This window comes from Erpetoichthys calabaricus, chromosome 2 (genome assembly GCF_900747795.2).
Source record: "Erpetoichthys calabaricus chromosome 2, fErpCal1.3, whole genome shotgun sequence".
Taxonomy (NCBI): Eukaryota; Metazoa; Chordata; class Cladistia; order Polypteriformes; family Polypteridae; genus Erpetoichthys; species Erpetoichthys calabaricus.
This window is the reverse complement of record NC_041395.2, coordinates 140885871-140906301: the sequence shown is the minus strand read 5'-3', so window position 1 is coordinate 140906301 and position 20431 is coordinate 140885871. Positions and strand designations below refer to the sequence as shown.

Genomic DNA, 20431 nt, shown 5'->3' with positions numbered 1-20431 from the left:
TGCTTTTGACCTGTTGACTATGATTTTGGATTCTGATCTTTGTTTTGATAATTGTCCACTGTTCACTTCGTGCTAATTCATTTTTGCCTCTTTTTTGGTTTACATGTTCTCTTCTGGGCGGCACGGTGGCGCAGTGGGTAGCGCTGCTGCCTCGCAGTTGGGAGACCTGGGGACCTGGGTTCGCTTCCCAGGTCCTCCCTGAGTGAAGTTTGCATGTTCTCCCCGTGTCTGTGTGAGTTTCCTCCGGGCACTCCGGTTTCCTCCCACAGTCCAAAGACATGCTGGTTAGGTGGATTGGCGATTCTAAATTGGCCCTAGTGTGTGCTTGGTGTGTGGGTGGGTTGGCACCCTGCCCGGGATTGGTTCCTGGCTTGTGCCCTGTGTTGGCTGGGATTGGCTCCAGCAGACCCCCGTGACCCTGTGTTTGGATTCAGCGGGTTGGAAAATGGATGGATGGATGGATGGATGGATGTCCTCTTCTGGTCCTGCCTAAAAAAATCTCTGCCTCTCCCTAAGTCTGGTAGAACATGGCTGTGCCCATATTGTTTATGGTTACTATACCTGTTGCTGGTCATATGATAGTGACACACAGTTCCTGATGTCTGTGTATCCTTTCTAAAAAAGCACACCTCAAGGCAGTGATGGTTAGAGGAAAGAAGTCTAAGATAATGGCATGGTGTCTAGATTGAGATCGTCTTAATTTTTGACTTTATTCCTGTTTTTTGCCTTCTGATTCTTGAGTATAAATTTAATGTTGTCTCTTCTGATTTTTAACTTTTCCTGACTGTGAAACTGACTATTACTTAACGCTACTTTCTACGACCTAGAATTATTCCTAAATACAGAACTATTCTGGGTGTTCATAACAAACATACTTTGAATGAACAGGAAGTTATTTTTACATAATAAAATTCAATTAAAATATTTTGAAAATGACTTATTTTCAAGTTTCTACACATTTTCTGAAATGCATTTCAAAATAACACACTTTATTGCAACCAAGAAGAAGCTGACCTTTTCTTCCCTGTGGAGATGATCACCCATCCCTCATGCTCACAAGGAACCTAACCAAGTAAACAAAATCTTCTGCAGCCTAGGTGGCTACAATGTTTGAAAAATAAAAGAAATGCCAGTAAGCTACCAAGGATGAGTTTATTTTTAAGGCTGCAATGAATTCAAAGTGCAGCACCGATACCTGTGTTTCTCATGATGAGGGTCAAATCACTGCTAGCATCCCTGTTAAGGAGTAAACTCAGAGATATACAGATAGATGAGCCTTTAGTGTCCTGGATAATAGACTGTCTGTCAGGTAGACTGCTGTTTGTGAGACTCAAGGACTGTGTTTCTGATACGGATGTCAGCAACACTGGAGCACCACAAGGAGCAGTTATGGGATGTGTTCTGGACCCCCTGGAGTTAGTAGCAAAGAACAGAATTAAAACAAAACTGAGCTGTGATGGTATGGCCTGGCTCCATGCCCCTGTCACGTCTAGGAGCCCCATGAACCCTCCATTGTCTGTACTGTAACTGAGATAAGCCAGGCAAATGAGGACACACATGCAGCAAGAAGGGGTAGGTGCATCAAGTGCTCAAGTGCTTTTATTAAAACGATCCACCAAAACAGTGTCCCAAACAGTGTTGTGCAAAAAGTTCCAGAAATAAATAAGCCATTACAACCGTGAAGGTGAAGGCTAAAAACAGGTCAGTAATCCAATAAAAACATTGGAGGTATTAGCCCCAATGTTGCCCTTATACAAATGGCACCCTGTTCGGACCTTGCAGGAGGTGAAGATGCCCTCCAACAGTTGCAGTCAACTATCAAATCACATGCCTGGTTCCGGGCTGTCCCTGGCTGCACAGCAGCATTCCCCATCTGAGCCGAGGCCCGGGTCCCCATAGTCCATGGCTGTCAATAGGTCTCTCAATCTGAGGAACACATGTCCCCCACCACCAGTCACTCTGCATCTGCGGGTGACACCACATTTTGGGCCACTCCTACTCCCAGGTAAGCGATCAGTAGAAAAAGCATTTCCTCAGCTTCAAGCTCCTGTCACCCTGAAGCTCACTCCTAACCCCCTACTCCTTGCTGCATGGGCGCTCTTGCTTGCTCTCTCTCACTCTCCATCTCTGTCTCTCTCTGCTTCTCTCCCTTTAATCTCCGTCTCTACTTCAACTTTCTCCCTTCTCTCTCTCGCTGGCCAGGTCTTTTAATTCTTCCTTTCATATTTTTCTCTATTTTTCCTTTCACGTACCGGCCCTTCCTTATACGCCTCCGTGGGCACAGCGTCTCAGTCGTAGACTGTGGGAAGCCAATGAAGCAATTAAGACAGAGTACACAGACAGAGCAGGTGTGCTCCATCACAAATCACCACACCAACCTTCCGCACTGTGCGAGCACACACACCCACTGAGATCAAGCCAGCTATTTAATTATTTAGTTATTAAAAAATTGACTGCTGATTAGCCTCACTATACCAAATGAGTGCCATTATGAACAATGCTGCACACCCTCTCTCTGACAAACTAACACTGAGTACTTTCATCCAACAAATTATTCAGCAGATGTGTGCCAAGAAACACACAGTGTACCTGTCTGTCTGTCTATCTATCTATCTATCTATCTATCTATCTATCTATCTATCTATCTATCTATCTATCTATCTATCTATCTATCTATCTATCTATCTATCTATCTATCTTAGCTGTGCTCATAAGAGTTGTTTATTTGTCTATTGCCTTTATCAGTCATTTAGTTATTTAGGTTCATAACCGCTATACAGTATGTCATAAAGCCAGTAGAAATATTTTTGGCATGTATCAGCCCAACTCTTTTTAGAAAAGCAAGCAACTGTTTAATACATAAAGTACCATCCATAAGCACACTTGCAACAGCTTGGAGTTTAAAATTCGCTTCTTGGTATTGATGATGGTTCATTTGTTTACAAGGATGTAGGAAAAACTTTGCATGAGTTTTTATGCCAACTAATTATTGACATGACAGCTAGGACAACAGTTAATGGCAAAGCCAGACACAGAAATTCACAGGAACACCATTACATGTATTACATGAGCCTTCCTCACTAGGTATCAACAACTGGCAGATCATCCCAACTTCAGACAGACAATTCATGCCTAGAAACAGAAAAAAATATTGTCCTTCTCCATTTTGATACATGATGTGTGTATTTCTATGTTCCAATGTCTGCAATCAGTTCTCAATACGTATTTTAATATTTACGGCCAGCCTGGACAAAGCTTAGAGAATCATTGTTTTTAATCTTAGTGCCATGTGTTTTTAGAGTATTAAATAGCAGCAGAAAAAATGGATAACTCATATTCCTTTGATGGTGGAAGGAGAACCCTTAGTGAACAGGAAACAGTGTAAGATTCCTGAATGCTTGAAAATGGGACCTTTGGCTCAGACAGAGGAAATACAGGAAGCATGTAACTGTAATTAAGGCTTTGTCTTGGCCAGAGATGCCAGAAAGGTCAGTGAAAGAATATTTTAAATAGATCTGTGGCCAAACTTAGACAGTGTTTTCATGCTCAGGAGCAGCACACATTTTGACACTGCATATGCAATAGTGCACTGAATGATCATATCAACACTTCAGAGAAAATGTAGCACACCCAATTAGGAGCAGATTTCCAATCAAAAGGACAACGTTGAGGTTGATAAAGCTCCACAAAGACAGATCAGCATTCCACTGCAAGCACAAGCAACTCGCATAGCACCACTAGCTGCCAGGATTATCTTACCTGTAATTAGGCCTTGAAGTGGGCTTTATTGTCCATACTTGGGTACTAACAGTGTTTGTTGCATACTGATGGTGTTTTCACATTATACAAATGTATCATGGCCCTTGAAAGTTCAAGGGGTGGTTCTTTTCTAGAATGTTATTGCATCACACTGCTTGACACTCCAAGCAGAACACCATGAACCCCCTAAACTGCTTCCTGTTATTCAATGGAATGTCATTTTGTTTTGCTGCTCAGAACTCCAAACAGCACCCTGTACCCCTCACTTCAATCAAATATCATTATATCTCACCATTCAAAATTCCAAAGGGGAACCACACCCTGGTTCTTGATCCAATGGTTGTGAACCACAGCACTTGAAGCTCCAACACTTAGGTACACCTACTGTACTTCAACCACTGCCTGCAATGCAAAACTATGCTTCAGCATTTGTTTCATTAGCTGCCAACACACTGTTGAATCACTCTTAGAGTAATCTTAAATAATTCTTGGGTAGAAATGTTTGTATCAGCCACTGAATCTGATGAAGGTAATTTGAACTCTTACCCCACAATTCACTACAATAGTAACAGTATTGCATCATAGGAGCTTGAACTTAGCCTTGGTTAAGAGCTAGGTGAAGTGTACAGTACTCACACAAAATTAAGCCATACGGACAAAGTGGTGTGACAGGAGTCATCTTTGACTCATTTGAGTATTTGATTTGACTTCAGATTTTATTTTTTTTTTCTCCAGCCCCGCTGCAGTTTTTTTTTTTTTTTTTACTGTCTTCTTGGCCATCTGGACTTACTTTAGTCTTTGTTACTTAGTATTGCCTAATCTTATTTTTGTTTTATATAAACCTTTCTTTCTTCATCTTGTAAAGTACTTTGAGCTACACCATTTGTATGAAAATGTGCTACATAAATAAATGTTACTGTTGTTTTTGTTGTTGTTGTTACACATGACTGACACAAAAGAAGTTTGGATTCCAGGACAGTTTCTACCCACAAAATCATGAGATTTCTGAGCACTCAATTATAAGAATTCAAATATTGTATGCATATATGTCTTATATATAAACATCTGCAACATCAACATAAACATTTGGAAGTGTGTCTGTCTGTCTGGCCCTGAAGTGAGAGGTGGAGTTGGGGTAAGGGCTCCACCAACGAGAAAACAGAAAACTCGCTTAGCTGCTAAAACACAAGCGAGGCCAGCAGGTCATCAAAACGAAACCTCAGAAGAAAAACAAAGTCGCTTAGCCGCTAACACTGGCAAACCGGTATCCCTTTTACTTTTCCTACTGCCGCTAATACACAAGCAAGGCGAGCACATCGGCAAAATGAATCCGCCTAGGAGAGAGTTGCCCAGAGTAGTTCCTTTCAATTACATTTCAGTTTTTTTCTGACCATTTCAATAGTTTCTAGGACACACGGGCTTACACAGCTATATAGTATAAATTTATATAAGGGTGGCACGGTGGCACAGTGGTAGCGCTGCTGCCTTGCAGTAAGGAGAGACCCGGGTTCGCTTCCCAGGTCCTCCCTGAGTGGAGTTTGCATGTTCTCCCCGTGTCTGTGTGGGTTTCCTCTGGGTGCTCCAGTTTCCTCCCACAGTCCAAAGGCATGCAGATTAGGTGCATTGCCAATCATAAATTGTCCCTAGTGTGTGTGTGTGTGTGTGCCATGTGGTGGGCTGGCACCCTGCCTGGGATTTGTTCCTGCCTTACTCCCTGAGATTGGCTCCAGCAAACCCCCATGACCCTGTGTTAGGATATAGCGTGTTGGATGATGGATGGATGGATAAATTTATGTATTATCACATTGATTACATCTTGCCTGAAGAAGGGGCCTGAGTTGCCTTGAAAGCTTGCATATTGTAATCTTTTTAGTTAGTCAATAAAAGGTGTCATTTTGCTTGGCTTTTCTCTATATTATCACGCATACACATCACAAGGTCTTCTTCCGGGCTCATTCAAGGGAGAGCTGCTACTCCAGGACACAAGGGTGCACTGTTGCTATTGACATTATCCTTCTCCATCCACAGCTTATGTGGCATGCTATCTATAGTTTTTTATTTTGTGTATTGCATTTTTGCCAGCTGTTCTGAGAAGACATGAAGTAAGAATTTCTTTGCACTGTTCTACACATGAAAATGAAATTGACTTGACATGATTTCACAATAAGCCTGATATTTTACAGAACAATTCCTACTTCAACACGGGAAGAAGCAGCAATGATAAACTGATGCCTTATTCTGGACTGGATCCTGCTTTATGTCTTACACTGCTCAGTTCAGTTAATGGATGAATGAATAGCAGTAGATATAATACAGACAGCAACAGCAAAGGACTTCAGAGAGCAAGATGAGGCAAAGAGACAAAGTTTGACAGCCTAGAGATTATTGTTTTAGAATTCATTAAAAAAAAGACTCAACTCTCAACATTTGAGCAGACAGTTCCAGAGAGAGGACATTGAAAAGCTGAAGGATAAGTACAGAACATCTTCAAAGGATCTAATATTATCATAGATGAGCACATACCTACCTACTGCACAAGTCACCCCACCTTTACACAGGCTAAGTGATGTTGGCCAGTTCTTGGGACTCTGCACCACAGGGTTTTCAGCAAATCACAGAGCCTGGAGGATTTTTAAAGTTTATTCATTAATTGCATATACATTGATATAATAAATGTTGCTCTCAATTAACAGCTCCAGGAAGCTATGTTGAAAGTCCAGTGTTATTTTTCCAATTCCTGCATGGGCTTTAGGAAGTGAGGGTCTGCACATGAACGTGAATGGCAATAAGGTGGCATCACATCAAGGTTTGACCTCTGTCTTGTATCTGGCCCATCGTGATCCTGTGATCAGATGATGTGAGTTGGAAAAAATGTGTGAAAGGACTGATATACTGGAGTTGAGCTCTTCATTAAATAATTAATTCCTTTTTTAAAATATTTTATTGAGAGAACTAAATACAAATATTAAAGCACAATGATGAACAAATGGCTCTGAATTAGGAATAAGAAGTACATTGAGTAAGATGTTTTGTGTTTTCTTTGAAATAAAATGAAGATAGATATATTTTAAATTATTACCTGTTCATCATTTTGCTGGAGAGTGGAGACTTGTTTTACGTTGGTCGGACATTCAAGTATGAATTTCACTGTACTCTGTATACATGGCAATGCAATGATTAGATAGATAGATAGATAGATAGATAGATAGATAGATAGATAGATAGATAGATAGATAGATAGATAGATAGATAGATAGATAGATAGATAGATAGATAGATAGATAGATAGATAGATAGATAGATAGATAGATAGATAGATACTTTATTAATCCCAATGGGAAATTCACTACTATTATTATTACTAGTACTACTACTACTAACTGCTACCATATAGTTAAAGGCACAATTGTACAATAAATGCAGTAAACCAGACCTTGTGCCCAAAACTATTTCATCAGTCATTTTTTAACCTAATTAATCCAGACCAGAGTCATGGGAGGTGCTGGAGCCTATTCTAGCTAGCAGAGGGCACACAGCAAGAACAAACACTGGACAGGGGGCCAGTCCATCACAGAGTGATCACACACATACATACTAGGGCCCAATTTAGCATTGCCAGTTCACACAAACCTTTGGGCCAAAAACCGGAGCACAGAGAGGAAACTGATACCGACACGGGGAGAACATTCAAACTCTACGCAGGGAGGACCTGGAACCTGCTCTCCTTACTCTAAGGCATGACAAAAAAAGTCTAGTCTGAAATTGCTCTTCATGTCTATTAAAAAGCAAAAATGGTTTGGTGGAGACCCAATATTCTTATTTTAGAATGGCATTAATTGATTTTTGACAAATTCTAAAAATAAATCTTGAACCATTCCTTGCATAGAAAATAAATATTTTTTTTCAGTTTAAAATAATATATGGCTTAACTTTTCTATGGAGTTATGGTAGGTGGGTTAGGATTCTTTCAGTTAAGCAAAATTAATCTTCAAAGAAACAGTGTAATGTAGGTTACCAAAACAAATTTTTCATTGCACATTGTTATTAAATAATGAATTCAGATTAAACAAAAGTGAACTCTAGAAACATAAGAAAGAGAATTAATCATGCTAGTTAGTATTCTCTTTTATTGAAATTAAATCTGAATACCTTACCAAAGACATTAAAACAATGAGCAATGAAGGTCACCTGTTAAAAACACTCAGCATTTTTTAACTATTTGATATCTCATGTGAGTGGTACAGTGGCTAGCACTGTCACCTCATGCATTTGGTGTTCTAGGTTTGAGTCATTATCCATGTGGAGTCTGTATGTTCTTCCCATGATTCCATGGGTGTTCCTCCTGGTACTCCATTTCTCCTCCCATATCCATAAAGACATGTGGATTAGGTCCAAATCGGCCTGCATATGTGTGGGAGTGGGCTGTGAGGTGGACTGGTATCCTGGTGGCCTCTTCCTTTCCAGTGCTATTAACTGTATAATGGCCAGTGATGCCAAGACAGGCTCCTGCTCCTCATGACCCTGGCTTGGATTAAGCAAGTTTCAAAATGAATGAAAGGTGTCTCGTGTACAGAGCCATGACTATTATTCAAGCAGTTGGCAGCTACTTGTACCGAATGGCAATTAAGCATCTCTCTCTTTCTCTGTCTGTCTTTTTTTAATATCCTCAGTGCTGCTGTCCTTCCCAGTTTACCTCATGTGATGTCATTAGAGGTACAATTTCATGCAAGATTAGGCATGTAATTGTGTGTTAAATAAGGGAGGTGAGCCAGGATCACATAGCTAATGAAGTCAGAGCTGTTAATGATGCTACATATGGATGCTGTGCTCCTCTAAAACAATAAAGCAAACTTTACACTTTTGAAGTTGGATACTTTTAAATGGATATTATTTACGGAGTTCTGAACAGTGCTGATGGAAAGGCTGCTTCATTCATTACATGCGTAAAAAGTCAGTTACAGCAGCTGAGCTAACACAGCAAAACAAACAGTAAAGATGGCTTTTCCTTTTATAAATGACTAATTCTTCTTACATACTGTATTGTGTAAATATATTTTAGCCTGCCTGCATGTCAGCTTTATTGGTTTAGTGAAGTACCCATGCGATTATTAGTTCATGTTTGTATTATAACTAGAGCTTAGTATATGGAATATCTGGATTTTTAAGTGATGAATACCTAAGAAAACAGACATTGAAAAACGGAGGCATTATAGTATTTTGTTTCTGTTCAATCATGGCAAACTTGCAAAAGATAAATTTGATATAGCATAGTTGTTGATTGTTCACATTGTTAAAATATTCTTCCCATATAGTCCAGCTGCTCAAGCTTGTGCAGAATGGGGTGTCAGCATTTTTAAAATATAATAATCATAATTAATAAGCAGTTCTGTAATAAAGCATTATGACAGACATAACAGCGTGTTATAATATTTTAGAAATTATCAGCACAAAAATATTAAAGGAATATACCACCCAAAAATTATATTTTTTTAAATGTTACTTACCCTGCGTGGTTTGCAGTGGTGGCTGAGGAAAACTTTTCATTTCATGTTTTCATGAAAAAATTACATCATGAATATTGTAACTCAATGAGGTCCTGCAGTGGCCACTGCTGTACAACAGCAAAGAATGCAAAAAAACATACCCGAAAAAAAAACTGATCACGTAACTCATGTCGCATGTCCGATATCAATTCATATGGTCAAAATGTGAAACATATATGCATTTTTTTGCTAATATTATTAGCAGTTACTTCCTGGAAAGATGGCATTCAAAGAAAACAGGAAATATTTCGTTCCCACCATGCTGTGCATTTAAATTGTAGATCTGCCTGTCCCCCCCTTCATTGGTCAGGGGTCCTGTCTTCAATGGGCCCGTTGAGTTTGAATATTCAATATATAGTAGTAGAGTGTTGCACTGTGTTAGCCATTATGGATGCAGTGAGAAGTCAAGCAAAATGACACCTTTTATTGGCTAACTGAGCAGATTACAATATGCAAGTTATCGAGGCAGCTCAGGCCCCTTCTTCAGGCAAATTGTAGTACAGAAACTTATAATATTCAATATGTAATTTCTCCATGAAAATATGAGGTTAAAATATTATTCCATATTAATTTGACTGAATTTAAAGTTGAGCTCTAACCACAATACATAAAAATGTGTCTGCTACACCAAAGAAGAAAATGTCGTTCATCTCATTTAAATCCTTTCTTAATCGTGGAAATGGGTTCCAGATGTCTCTACAGTCTCTTCAGAATGAATGAGACAACTCATTTACAGTATATAGAAAAGAGTTTACCTCTGAATGATAAATTATGATTGGATTTCTCATGCTTTGGTAAAGCTGTTGACCAATAAAGAGGAGTGAAATAATCCTTATTTAAAATACTTATATGCTTAAATCTGTTCAAAGATGGATTAAAAATTCTGGAGGCTATATATGTACATTGTACGATAGTTTACATGCCATTAGACAGCATATCATTAGCATACTGTTTATTAACCTTTATAATACACTCATCAAGTCATGACACCACAAGCAAACCCTTTCGGGTATAATTTGTTCCCTAAATGCCTTCTGAAGTCAGGGTTGGTTTTTGAATTGCAGTGTAGGTTGGGTACGCTTGCTCCTATCACACTGTTAAAGTTAGGTTCTTAAAATGCTCGGGTGTGTGACGTGAGGATGGTGTGATTTACCTATAGTATTAATGATAAAAGTATGTATTTAGAGAACCTTTGGCAACCTGTTCCTACTCAGTACAATTCAGGCCAGATAAGTTCTTGTTCTACTGAAGCCAGATCACAACAAGTACAGTATAAGCTAAGAACTGGTGACTCTACATCCAAGTTGGAAACATTCAAGGACAAAAACAAGTTTAACTTAGCTCAAGGGCTGCTAAACAGGATTGGTGAAAGAGTGGCCTGAACATGAGAGGAAAGTCAGCCTTACACTACAATATCCCATTGGCCCAAAATTTGCATGAAGGAAGCACACGACTGCCATAAATTCAGCCCAGGAGTCATGCTGGACCAATGAACCTACTAAGATGAAGAGCCACCAGGATATTTAGACATACAAGATATCTACGCTCCAAGCAGGCTAAGCTGCTACCCAACCTAGTTGTATCTATTATAATTTGTCACACTCATTTTACTTTGCTTCTGTTTTGGGAACATTTAGGAACCGTATGTTAAAGAATGTTACTCTGTAATATATGAATAAAAGTGTAAACACTCTCTCCTGTTTATTTTGGCACTCTATGTTGTCACCTGAGGCTACAGGTATAAGAGAAAGAGACCAATCAACTCCAATGATGATCATAAACCAAGCTGCAGACTGCAGCTGCATGTCAAGCTGGTGAGGGTAAACATACTAGGGCTATAGTGGGGATTTGGGACACTTTGTTCAGGTCTACGTATTAAAGAGTCTAAAAGTGACAATAGGGTCACCCTAAGAGACTTTGACAATAAAACAGTGTATTATTCAAAAATCTCTAACGAAATTTTCAAATGCAAAATAAGGAATAGAAACATGTCCTGTAGGATAAATCCTGCTCAGGCCCTCTGACACATTATCACTGAATATAAAGATTTTTCTTTTGCTATTGTATTCATTATTAAGTTATTTTGTTAGAGAAAATAAATGTTGGTTACAAACCAACAGAGAAAATTCTACATGGATTGATAGGTTGGTTTAATCATATGACTAGATTTACTTTTTACAAAGGGAAATAATAGGTGGTGAAAGGTCATTTAATTATCAGCCTTATCTGTGTCTTCTGAATTATGCATTACTACACTTTATCAGTTCAGCTCCAATGTATCTCAGCGGTAGAAGATTCCTGTTGGTCCATGAGCCTCTACCTGCCGAGCTTTGGCCAAGGTAAAGTAAAAAAAGTGTAATGCATTTATTTTAAACCCCACAGTTTTCAAATCCAAATGTTAAACTTATGTGTGCTCAGGGGTCCATGTCTTCTATGCATTCTAAAAACGACATCCAACCAAATGTTGCCAAATATAATAAACTAGCCATGTGCACCCAACTACATTGCGCGTGTTAAAGTTGTCTGTGAAGGGCTCCCTGTTTAAACGCGGCTGCTAGTCGTGAACTGGGCCCTTCGTCGCACAGCATTATGATTTTTTATGAGGGAAACAAAATTACAAAACAAAACCCTTGGACATTGATTCGATAGGAACGGCCTACTCGGAATCACTGTTCGAATAGTAATTATGTGGTGGTGTAGGAGCATTTCTGCTTCTCTCCATTCACAGTCCGTCTCGTTTTCACGACGCTGTTGTTTCCTCTCACGATCTCTTCTCAACCTTTCTCCAATCTCGCAGGTTGCTTTGTGGCAATCCAAAGAGTAAGGCAATATACACGGAGCAATGGTTATAAAAGGGGGACACATAGGTATCCAGGCTCTTTAAAGCATAAATAGGGATCACTTCACTGACGTGAGCAAGCCAGGGTACAACTGTGAGACGCGCAGCACTCGCCGGCTACAACGTAACAATAATTATTTCCGGAACGTGCTGTTACGTTGTCATTCATTTTACCCACTGTCTTTCTTTCATTCATATGTTACGTAGGCATGTACCTTTTATCTTCGGCAATCGCATTCTCTAACCAGGCCTCAGGAGCTAACCAGCGTAACACTGTCCACCACCCCTTTCGTTATTCCGGCACATTGTTGACATCCGGGAGTAACAACAACGTACTAAACTGGAAGGTGGTCTACGCATGCGTGGAATTCACAGACAAACAAAGATCAAGATCCAAATGAAAATTATATATAAAGATAGCCAGTGCAGTATACTTAACTTTGTCATTCTTTTAATAGAGTTTGGTTATACAGAAATTGCCTTTAAAAATACAGTGTATTTGAACAATATAAAGATGACTAAGTATCTTAAAGTCATACATGATCTTTCAGTTCTATCGTCCATTCAGTACTTCCATATATCACAGTAGATGCAAGCAGCTTTGATGGCTCTAGGTCATTGGGAATACCCAGATGCCTAAAATTATGTAAAGGAAATTAAATTCAGAATGTGCATCACACTGAGAGCATTTTGTATGAGGGAAGAAATCAGAGATACAATCAAAGGTATTTTGCTGCTAAAGATGGACAAGTTGTAATCCTAATTGAGGATGTAAGAGCTGCCCTTACCTTTGTTGTTTTAGAACTGCTACTACGGGTTTGTACCGTGTTAGCTATTATGGATGCAATAAGAAGTCAAGTAAAATGACACCTTTTATTGGCTAACTGAACCGATTACAATATGCAAGCTTTCAAGACAACTGAGGCCTCTTCCTCAGGCAAGATGTAATTACATTACATTCCAACCTGCTTGAAGAGGGGGCCTCAGTTGTCTCTTGCATATTGTAATCGGTTCAGTTAGTCAATAAAAGGTGTCATTTTACTTGACTTCTCATTAGAACTACTACTAAAAAGTATGTGATGCCTCAAGACAGGAACCATTTTTAGACAGTGGGGCAATTAACCTCAGACATTTTTGTGAGATTTAATACGAGACCAGAGTACCCAAAGGAATAAGCCTGGTGGTCCGGCATTTACCACACTTGCAATGAATTGAACCTGTGCTGCTGGACCTGTGAGGAAACAGCAAATCACAATGTCACATTGCATATTTAATTCAGTAGGGTGCTTATTCCAGTTAAAAGCAGCGAAGAGCTGCAGCCTTCTCATATGCATAGAGTTTCTTAAGTTTATAGTGTCAGGACTGTGAGTGTGCCTGTTCTCCCTGTGTCTGTTTCTCTGGGTATTCTAGTCCTTCTGCATCCCAGAGATGTGAGTGGCCTTAATGAGGCTGGGTATGTGTGTGTCCTTGGCTTACAAAGGACTGAGGTGCCATGTCAGGGTGTGTTTCTGTAGTGTTGAAAATACCCCACAACCGTGCACTGGATTAAGCAGTTTTAAGCTCACTGCATATATGAACTAAAGTTTTATTAAGTCATAGCACTCCTTCTGACAGAGTTTATAAAGCTTGTGAAGACCATACTAAATACACGATAAGTGAGGGACAGACTGCCTCTCTTTGTCTCCATACGTGACCTCAGGTGTCACATTGGTGACAAGCCTGGTAAAAGAATTTCCTATTGATTTACTCCATCATTTTATTTTAGCTTTCTTCCCTGTATGAATTAAAATGACAAAAACATTCAAATGGCAAATTTGACAGGCTCTTTAATCTGTTGGCAACTGATAACATAGTGTGCATATTATTTTTTCACAAGCTTACTGGGGTGGTGTTAGTGGTGGGGTTGGGTTGCTGCAGTGGTTATGTAGTGAGATAGCAGCTTGTTTGCCTTAACAAGACATTTACATGGCAGTCTATTTTTCACTTGATCATTTCAAATCAAAAGGGCACCTGAAGGAAGGGTTAATTGACTTAAAGCACACAGACAAAGAAGCTAAATGCTAATATTTACTTAGCAGAAAGCATCAGCAGTCAATCTGTGCTCTGAAACACCTGTGTCGCTACGTTGCTATGAGCCTCCTAAGGTAGCCCAATCACAGCGCCAGCACAGAGGGGGACTTTAAACTACAATTAAATCTAAACGCTGATTTATGGAAACAGATCAATGCATCCCAACTGCACCATGACACCTGATCATTAATTCACCATCAGCGCTGCACAGCTCATCAGATGAGTATCGGCTAGCAAAACAATCCAGAAAGCTTAAAAGAGAAAGAAACCTGCACAGCCGAGAACAGGCTGTCTGAGTGCCGAGCCTAAGACTCTTTCATTGGGGGCTTTTGGAAAGCAGAGTTCACCTTGGAATAGTCTGACAATAATGGCCAAAAAAAAGGAAAAAATGTGCCCACTGACTTAAGAGCACTGAGGAACACAGCAGCTTTTTTTGCTCTCTGGAGTTTTTTATAAAATGAAGACATGAAGAATTAATGATTCTGAACATTAAACATCTAAAGAGGGTAAGGCACTATATTTTATTATTCACTTTTTTCTACTATACTAAACTATACTATACATGGTGGCTGATGGGTATTAGGTGCTCTACTGATACAGGGACAGACTTTGATGCCAATTATCCAATAAAGACAGCAGATCTGGAAAAAGGTTAATAATCGGTAAGTTGTAAACAATTTTAATAATACCTAGTTGCATTTTTGCATAAACTACCATTTATAGGGCAGAGTGGTGGCTCTGAGGCTAAGGATCTGTGCTGGTATCCAGAAGGTTGCCGGTTCAAATCCCCATCACTGTCCCACTCTGCTGGGCCCTTGAGCAAGACCCTTAACCTGTAATTGTTCCAGGGGCGCTGTACAATGGCTGACCCTGTGCTCTGACCCCAAGGGGTATGCGAAAACTAAAAAATTCCTAATACAAGAAATTGTATAAGGTGAAATAAAGAACAAAAATATATATTTTTTATTACCTTTCACATATCACAAACTTTGGTTTTCGGAATCATTAATTGAAACAAACTGGAAAGTGAACAAAATATTCTCCACTAATAGTAAGTTTTCTGTAAAGAATTTTTTTATTTCCAAGTTTGCATCTGAAATCAACAGCTATAGAAATACTAACAACATTTTCTTAGTGCTGTTCAAAAAAAAGGTCTGACATCAGCTTCCATTTTTTGGATTTAGAAGCTTGTTTCCTTATGCAGGGTGATGTGGTGGATACCACTGTTCACCCTCAGAGTCAGCAACATGAAATAATGCCCAGCTTACTATCTGTGTGCATGGAGTTTGTGCTCTCCTCATATCACCATATGACAATCTGTCATACGCCAAAGATTTGCTGTTAAGGTTGATCAGTGACTCCAAGTTTGTCCAGTTCCACTGAGTGTGATTGTATGTTTAATGTACTGCAGTCTCATCCAGGGTTGGACCCCTCCCAATCCTGTGAAGGAAGAAACATATTTTTAAAAAGGAAGGATGGACAGTGCCTTCTTTGGGTGAAGCCCCTTTAGCTCTTGAGAATGAAGTTTTTTCAATAGTACTCACTTTATGCTTTTAATGTCTGAAAACAAATAATAATAATTCATTACATTTATATAGCACTTTTCTCAGTACTCAAAGCGCTATCCACACAGGGAGGAACCGGGAAACAAACCCACAATCTTCCAGTCTCCTTACTGCAAAGCAGCAGCACTACCACTGCGCCACCTGTGAGGTATCATCTCTCAACTGGAGAAGATAACAAGGCCCATGTGGAATGACCTCCATAATGTCATACCACTGAATTTCCTTTAAGCATGCTGGAGATCTGTACATTTAACCAAATACTAGCTGGCATTTCTGCTCTGAGGAAATATTCACAATGCAAAATCAGCTTCCCATTTTATGAAACATGCAAGGAAACGCATGAAAACCAGTGGCTACAAATGGATATCACTAGCATCCATCCATCCATTTTCCAACCCGCTGAATCTGAACACAGGGTCACGGGGTTCTGCTGGAGCCAATCCCAGCCAACACAGGGCACAAGGCAGGAACCAATCCTGGGCAGGGTGCCAACCCACCGCAGAAGCTTTCATATATTTTTTTTTTTTTTTAGCTTTAGATAACAATTGTCTATATTTACTAGTAAAAGTGCACATTACATAATAAAATTAAGAAAAGCAATCCTTACTATATGTTTGCTAAAACTACATTACATACTAAAAAAAAGATGTAATTTCTATTTCAATAAACAGTGTATACTTTTATGTACAGGCCAAGAAGTCATGTAATATCACATTGAAATACAAAAAATCTTTATTTTTCCTTATATGTCACAAGAAGGGCCTTCTGTACTCTTGCTGGCCCACTCATTGTGTCGTGTGGAGGCAAATAAAATAGGGAGACACACATCTGCTTTATTGTACTTCACCCTCAGCAACAATAGAAGTCAGACGTGCTCTTCCTGTGCTTTTGCTCCGTTTCCCCAACGGACAGCTCCTTTACTATCGTGCAGTCTCACTGACTGCAGCATGGCGTGGAACAAAAAAGAGTGGAACCTATGCCTGCAATACCTTCACTCTATCTCACCCTCTGCAGCATGAAAAGAAGCGAGTTACACTTCTTCAGTACGCCTCACTCACTGTATGTATCTTCTCATGTGTATTTCTCATCTGGGTACTGGAACTTTTTGTGAAAGATTAATCTCTTCTAAGTCTAGTTGTTCTGGATTTGTAGAAAGAGCCAGAGTCACCTCAAAAATGTATGCAGATACATTGTACTTAAAACTATTGCCTTTCTTTAGTCTTTGAAGGTCTGCAGTGGGCTGGCGCCCTGCCCAGGGTTTGTTTCCTGCCTTGCGCCCTGTGTTGGCTGGGATTGGCTCTGGCAGAGCCCCGTGACCCTGTAGTTAGGATATAGCAGGTTGCATAATGGATGGATGGATAGTCTTTGGAGGTTTTGATATATATATATATATATATATATATATATATATATATATATATATATATGTGTTTCACATTCAGTATATACTATGCCTAGAAATGTCTTGAATAAGACTAGGTTCTACTCTACAAACAAAAATACAATTTTTTGTAAACATGTGTGTGAATGTAGTATATGTACAGCAGGTTAGAAAACGGTGATGTACACAGTATATGTGTGTAACTACATGAGCGTGAAGCGGTACAGGGGCACAGTGGTTGGCACTGCTTCCTCTTGTCTGCAGAACAGAGGACTCAAATTCCGATAATGGCAATGTCTGTGTTTTTGTTCAGGTTCTAAGTTTCTCCTCCCATATTCCATAAATGTCTGTGTGAATGAGTGAGTGTGAGTGTATGAATGAATGTACCCTGTGATAGACTGATGTCCCATCATAGGTTGGTTCCTGGCTTAAGCCCAGTACTTCCGGAATGGCTTCCAGTACCTCATGGCTATTAAAAGAAAATAGGAGTGTCTTGAAAATATATGAATTGATTAAAGGTAGATTAAGGTGTATATGTATGTATATATGCACACATTTAGCATGTTTGTATGTATATATATATATATATACTGTATACATATATATACAGTATACGTTGCTACATATTCATTATGAATATATACTTTTGTATAGTTATATAAATAAATTAAGTATATGTATAAATACATATTATGGCAGGATGCCGGGGCCCTTACCCAGCCGGGGCACCTCGATAGTGGAAGGACCGGAGCAGAGAGTTTATTCAGGACATTATCTCAACCGGAACGCTAGAGGGCAGCCCCCTTGGCTTACCACCATCAGGGAGCGCCTGGACCATTGCCGAGCCCTATTTAGCACCCGGAAGTGCTGCCAGAAGAAGCTCGCTGGACACCTGGACTCCTTCCAGGTGTCCTATAAAAGGAGCCAGCCACCACTACTCATATTTAATTTATCATTTATTTACTGTAAGCATTCAGACTCTTCACTGTGGCATTCCAGATGGTGGTTAGGTGAATCCTGTTTCCTTTAATTATCCTTGTCATGTTTCAAGAACTTGATTGGGGTCCACCTGTGGTGAACTGATCCGACTGGATATCGTTTAGAAAAGCACACACCTGTGTATATGAGGTCCCGCAATGCAATCTGCATGACAGGACAAAAACGTTAACCGTCAGGTTCAAGGAACTCTCTAGAGATTTCTGTGACACTGAACACTGTGGGGAGACATAAATCAGAACAATGGTATAAAACCATTTCTAAACCTTTGAGTGATCATAGGAGTGCAGTGGCCTCAATAAGGGAAGAAGTTTGGATTCAGCAGGGCTCTTCCTAGAGTTGGCCATCTGCCCTAGAGTTGGCCATCTGCCCAAAACTGAGTAACTGGGCAAGAAGATCCTTGGTTAGAGAGGTGACCAAAAACCCAATGGACAGTCACACAGAGCTTCAAAAGTCCTCTGCTGAGATGGAAGAATCTGTCAGAAGGATGCTCATTTCAGAAGCATTCCATCAATCAAGCATTTATGGTGGAATGGATGCCACTCAAATAAAAGGCATGTGATAGTTTAAAGGTCTCTGAGAGCATGAGGAAAAAGATACTTTGGAGTGATGAGTCACAAAGACCAGGCACTGCTCATCACCTGCCTAATATCATCCCTATGATGAAGCATGGTGGTGTCAGCATCATGCTTTGGGGGTGCTTCTCAGCGGCAGGGGCAGGGAGACTGGTAATAATTAAGGAAAGGATAAATGCAGACATGTGTTCTCAGATTTAGACGATGCTCCAGTATCCAGTCAGGTCAATGCTGGAGTGGATATTGTGAGATAAAACACAGAAGAGGGTGGTAAAAAATTAGGCAGCAGACAGAAAAAGGTTTTGGGATGGCCACGCTGTATACTGAAAAGTCAGCAAAAGAAAAGAAACACGTCTTTACAGAAGCAAAGTTCACAACTGAACTGACTAACAGGTTGAGTCTGAGCTATAAATATGGTAGATAGGAGAAAGAGGTGGAGTCAGAGTGGCCAGAACAGGTGGATTCTGGGTACTGGAAATTACGTCATCAGAGTTTGCCGGAAGTGATGTCAACAGTGGTTGGACCGGTGGTGATGTCATTGAGAGGCAGGGTCTTTGGCTGATCTGCAGATGAACAAGAGGAGAGAGGATCAGGTGAGAGCACCAACTCCTGGGTCTGGATGACAAATAGCATTATTTGAGCCTGTAAACTGTTCTCCTTGTGCATGTGTGTGACAAGAGAGATAAACAGTTGGGGCACCTTGAAGGTGAATCCTGTGCCATCAGATTATAGTGGAACTAGAAGCGGTGGGTCCAATGAACTGTAACCCAAAAGTGATGTCACTTGATCTGCAAGGGAGTGAGGAGAAGCAGCAATAGGGAACAACCCCAGCCCTAAGCTCAGGGTGGAATTACCACTAGATAAAACCTCAAATTCTCTCCAAAGTGCATGTTTATGACAATATATATGTATATATATAAAAATATTAACTTACTATGCTTATGTGTCTCCTTTAGGTCTTCACGTTATACCACTCAAAGCTCAGTGTACAGAAGAAGCTGCACTCAGACGTCCAAAAGTATGTTCCTTTGGACAAGCACCAGAGCTTCTCAAGGTACCCAGCATGAAAGAAGGTATGACTATAAAGAGGGTAGATGAGAAAGTCCATTTTTATTTGTATTTCTCTATTTAGTATGGCATGTGTATTTTTCTTTCTTCTAGATTTCCTCTTTTGACTTAAACTAATAAATTAGTCTTTTCAAAAATGTCATTTTTACATACTGTATCAGGAGATGTAACTTGAGCAGGACATTACATTTGCATTGTCAGTAGAATAATGAGTATTTTCACATTGAAGTGCAAATTTATTTAAAATGCAAATGAATTTAATGCAGGATTGAAAAAGATCATTTTTAATTCTACAACCACTTATATAAAATAAAATGCTGATTTTAAGCTCAGTCATTGTGTGTGTGTGTGTTGGTTCCCTGGTCTACAGCATTTTGTGAAGTCCAACATCTTGTCCTGTTTCAAAGTAAAACCTCAGTGATTTTTGTAGTTATTGTTAATTTTGTAAATATTTCCATGTGGAAATACTACTGAGATTTCAGGACAAGCCTGTTGATGATCAATCAATCTTCATTTCAGTTGACATATTTGCATGGTGGTCATGATGAATTTAGATTCTTTTATCCATTCCTTATGCAACTTATGGTCCAGAGTCTGTCTACATTAACTTTGGGGCAAGATGAGGACCAACTCTA

At 39.7% G+C, this 20431-nt stretch overlaps 2 protein-coding genes across 4 annotated transcripts in view; one reads left to right on the top strand and one right to left on the bottom strand.

Moving 5' to 3' along the window:
- The window catches only part of zmat3 (zinc finger, matrin-type 3), a 149677-nt gene that overhangs the window by 17291 nt on the left and 111955 nt on the right, over window positions 1-20431 (bottom strand). The window lies entirely within an intron of this gene.
- si:ch211-247n2.1 (calcium-activated potassium channel subunit beta-2) overlaps window positions 1-20431 on the top strand; it is a 145082-nt gene that overhangs the window by 92037 nt on the left and 32614 nt on the right. For both annotated transcript variants that reach the window (XM_051923994.1, XM_051923995.1), the window contains exon 2: window positions 19685-19801. In XM_051923994.1, the coding sequence (XP_051779954.1) occupies window positions 19685-19801 (117 nt within the window). The remainder of the gene's footprint in view (window positions 1-19684; window positions 19802-20431) is intronic.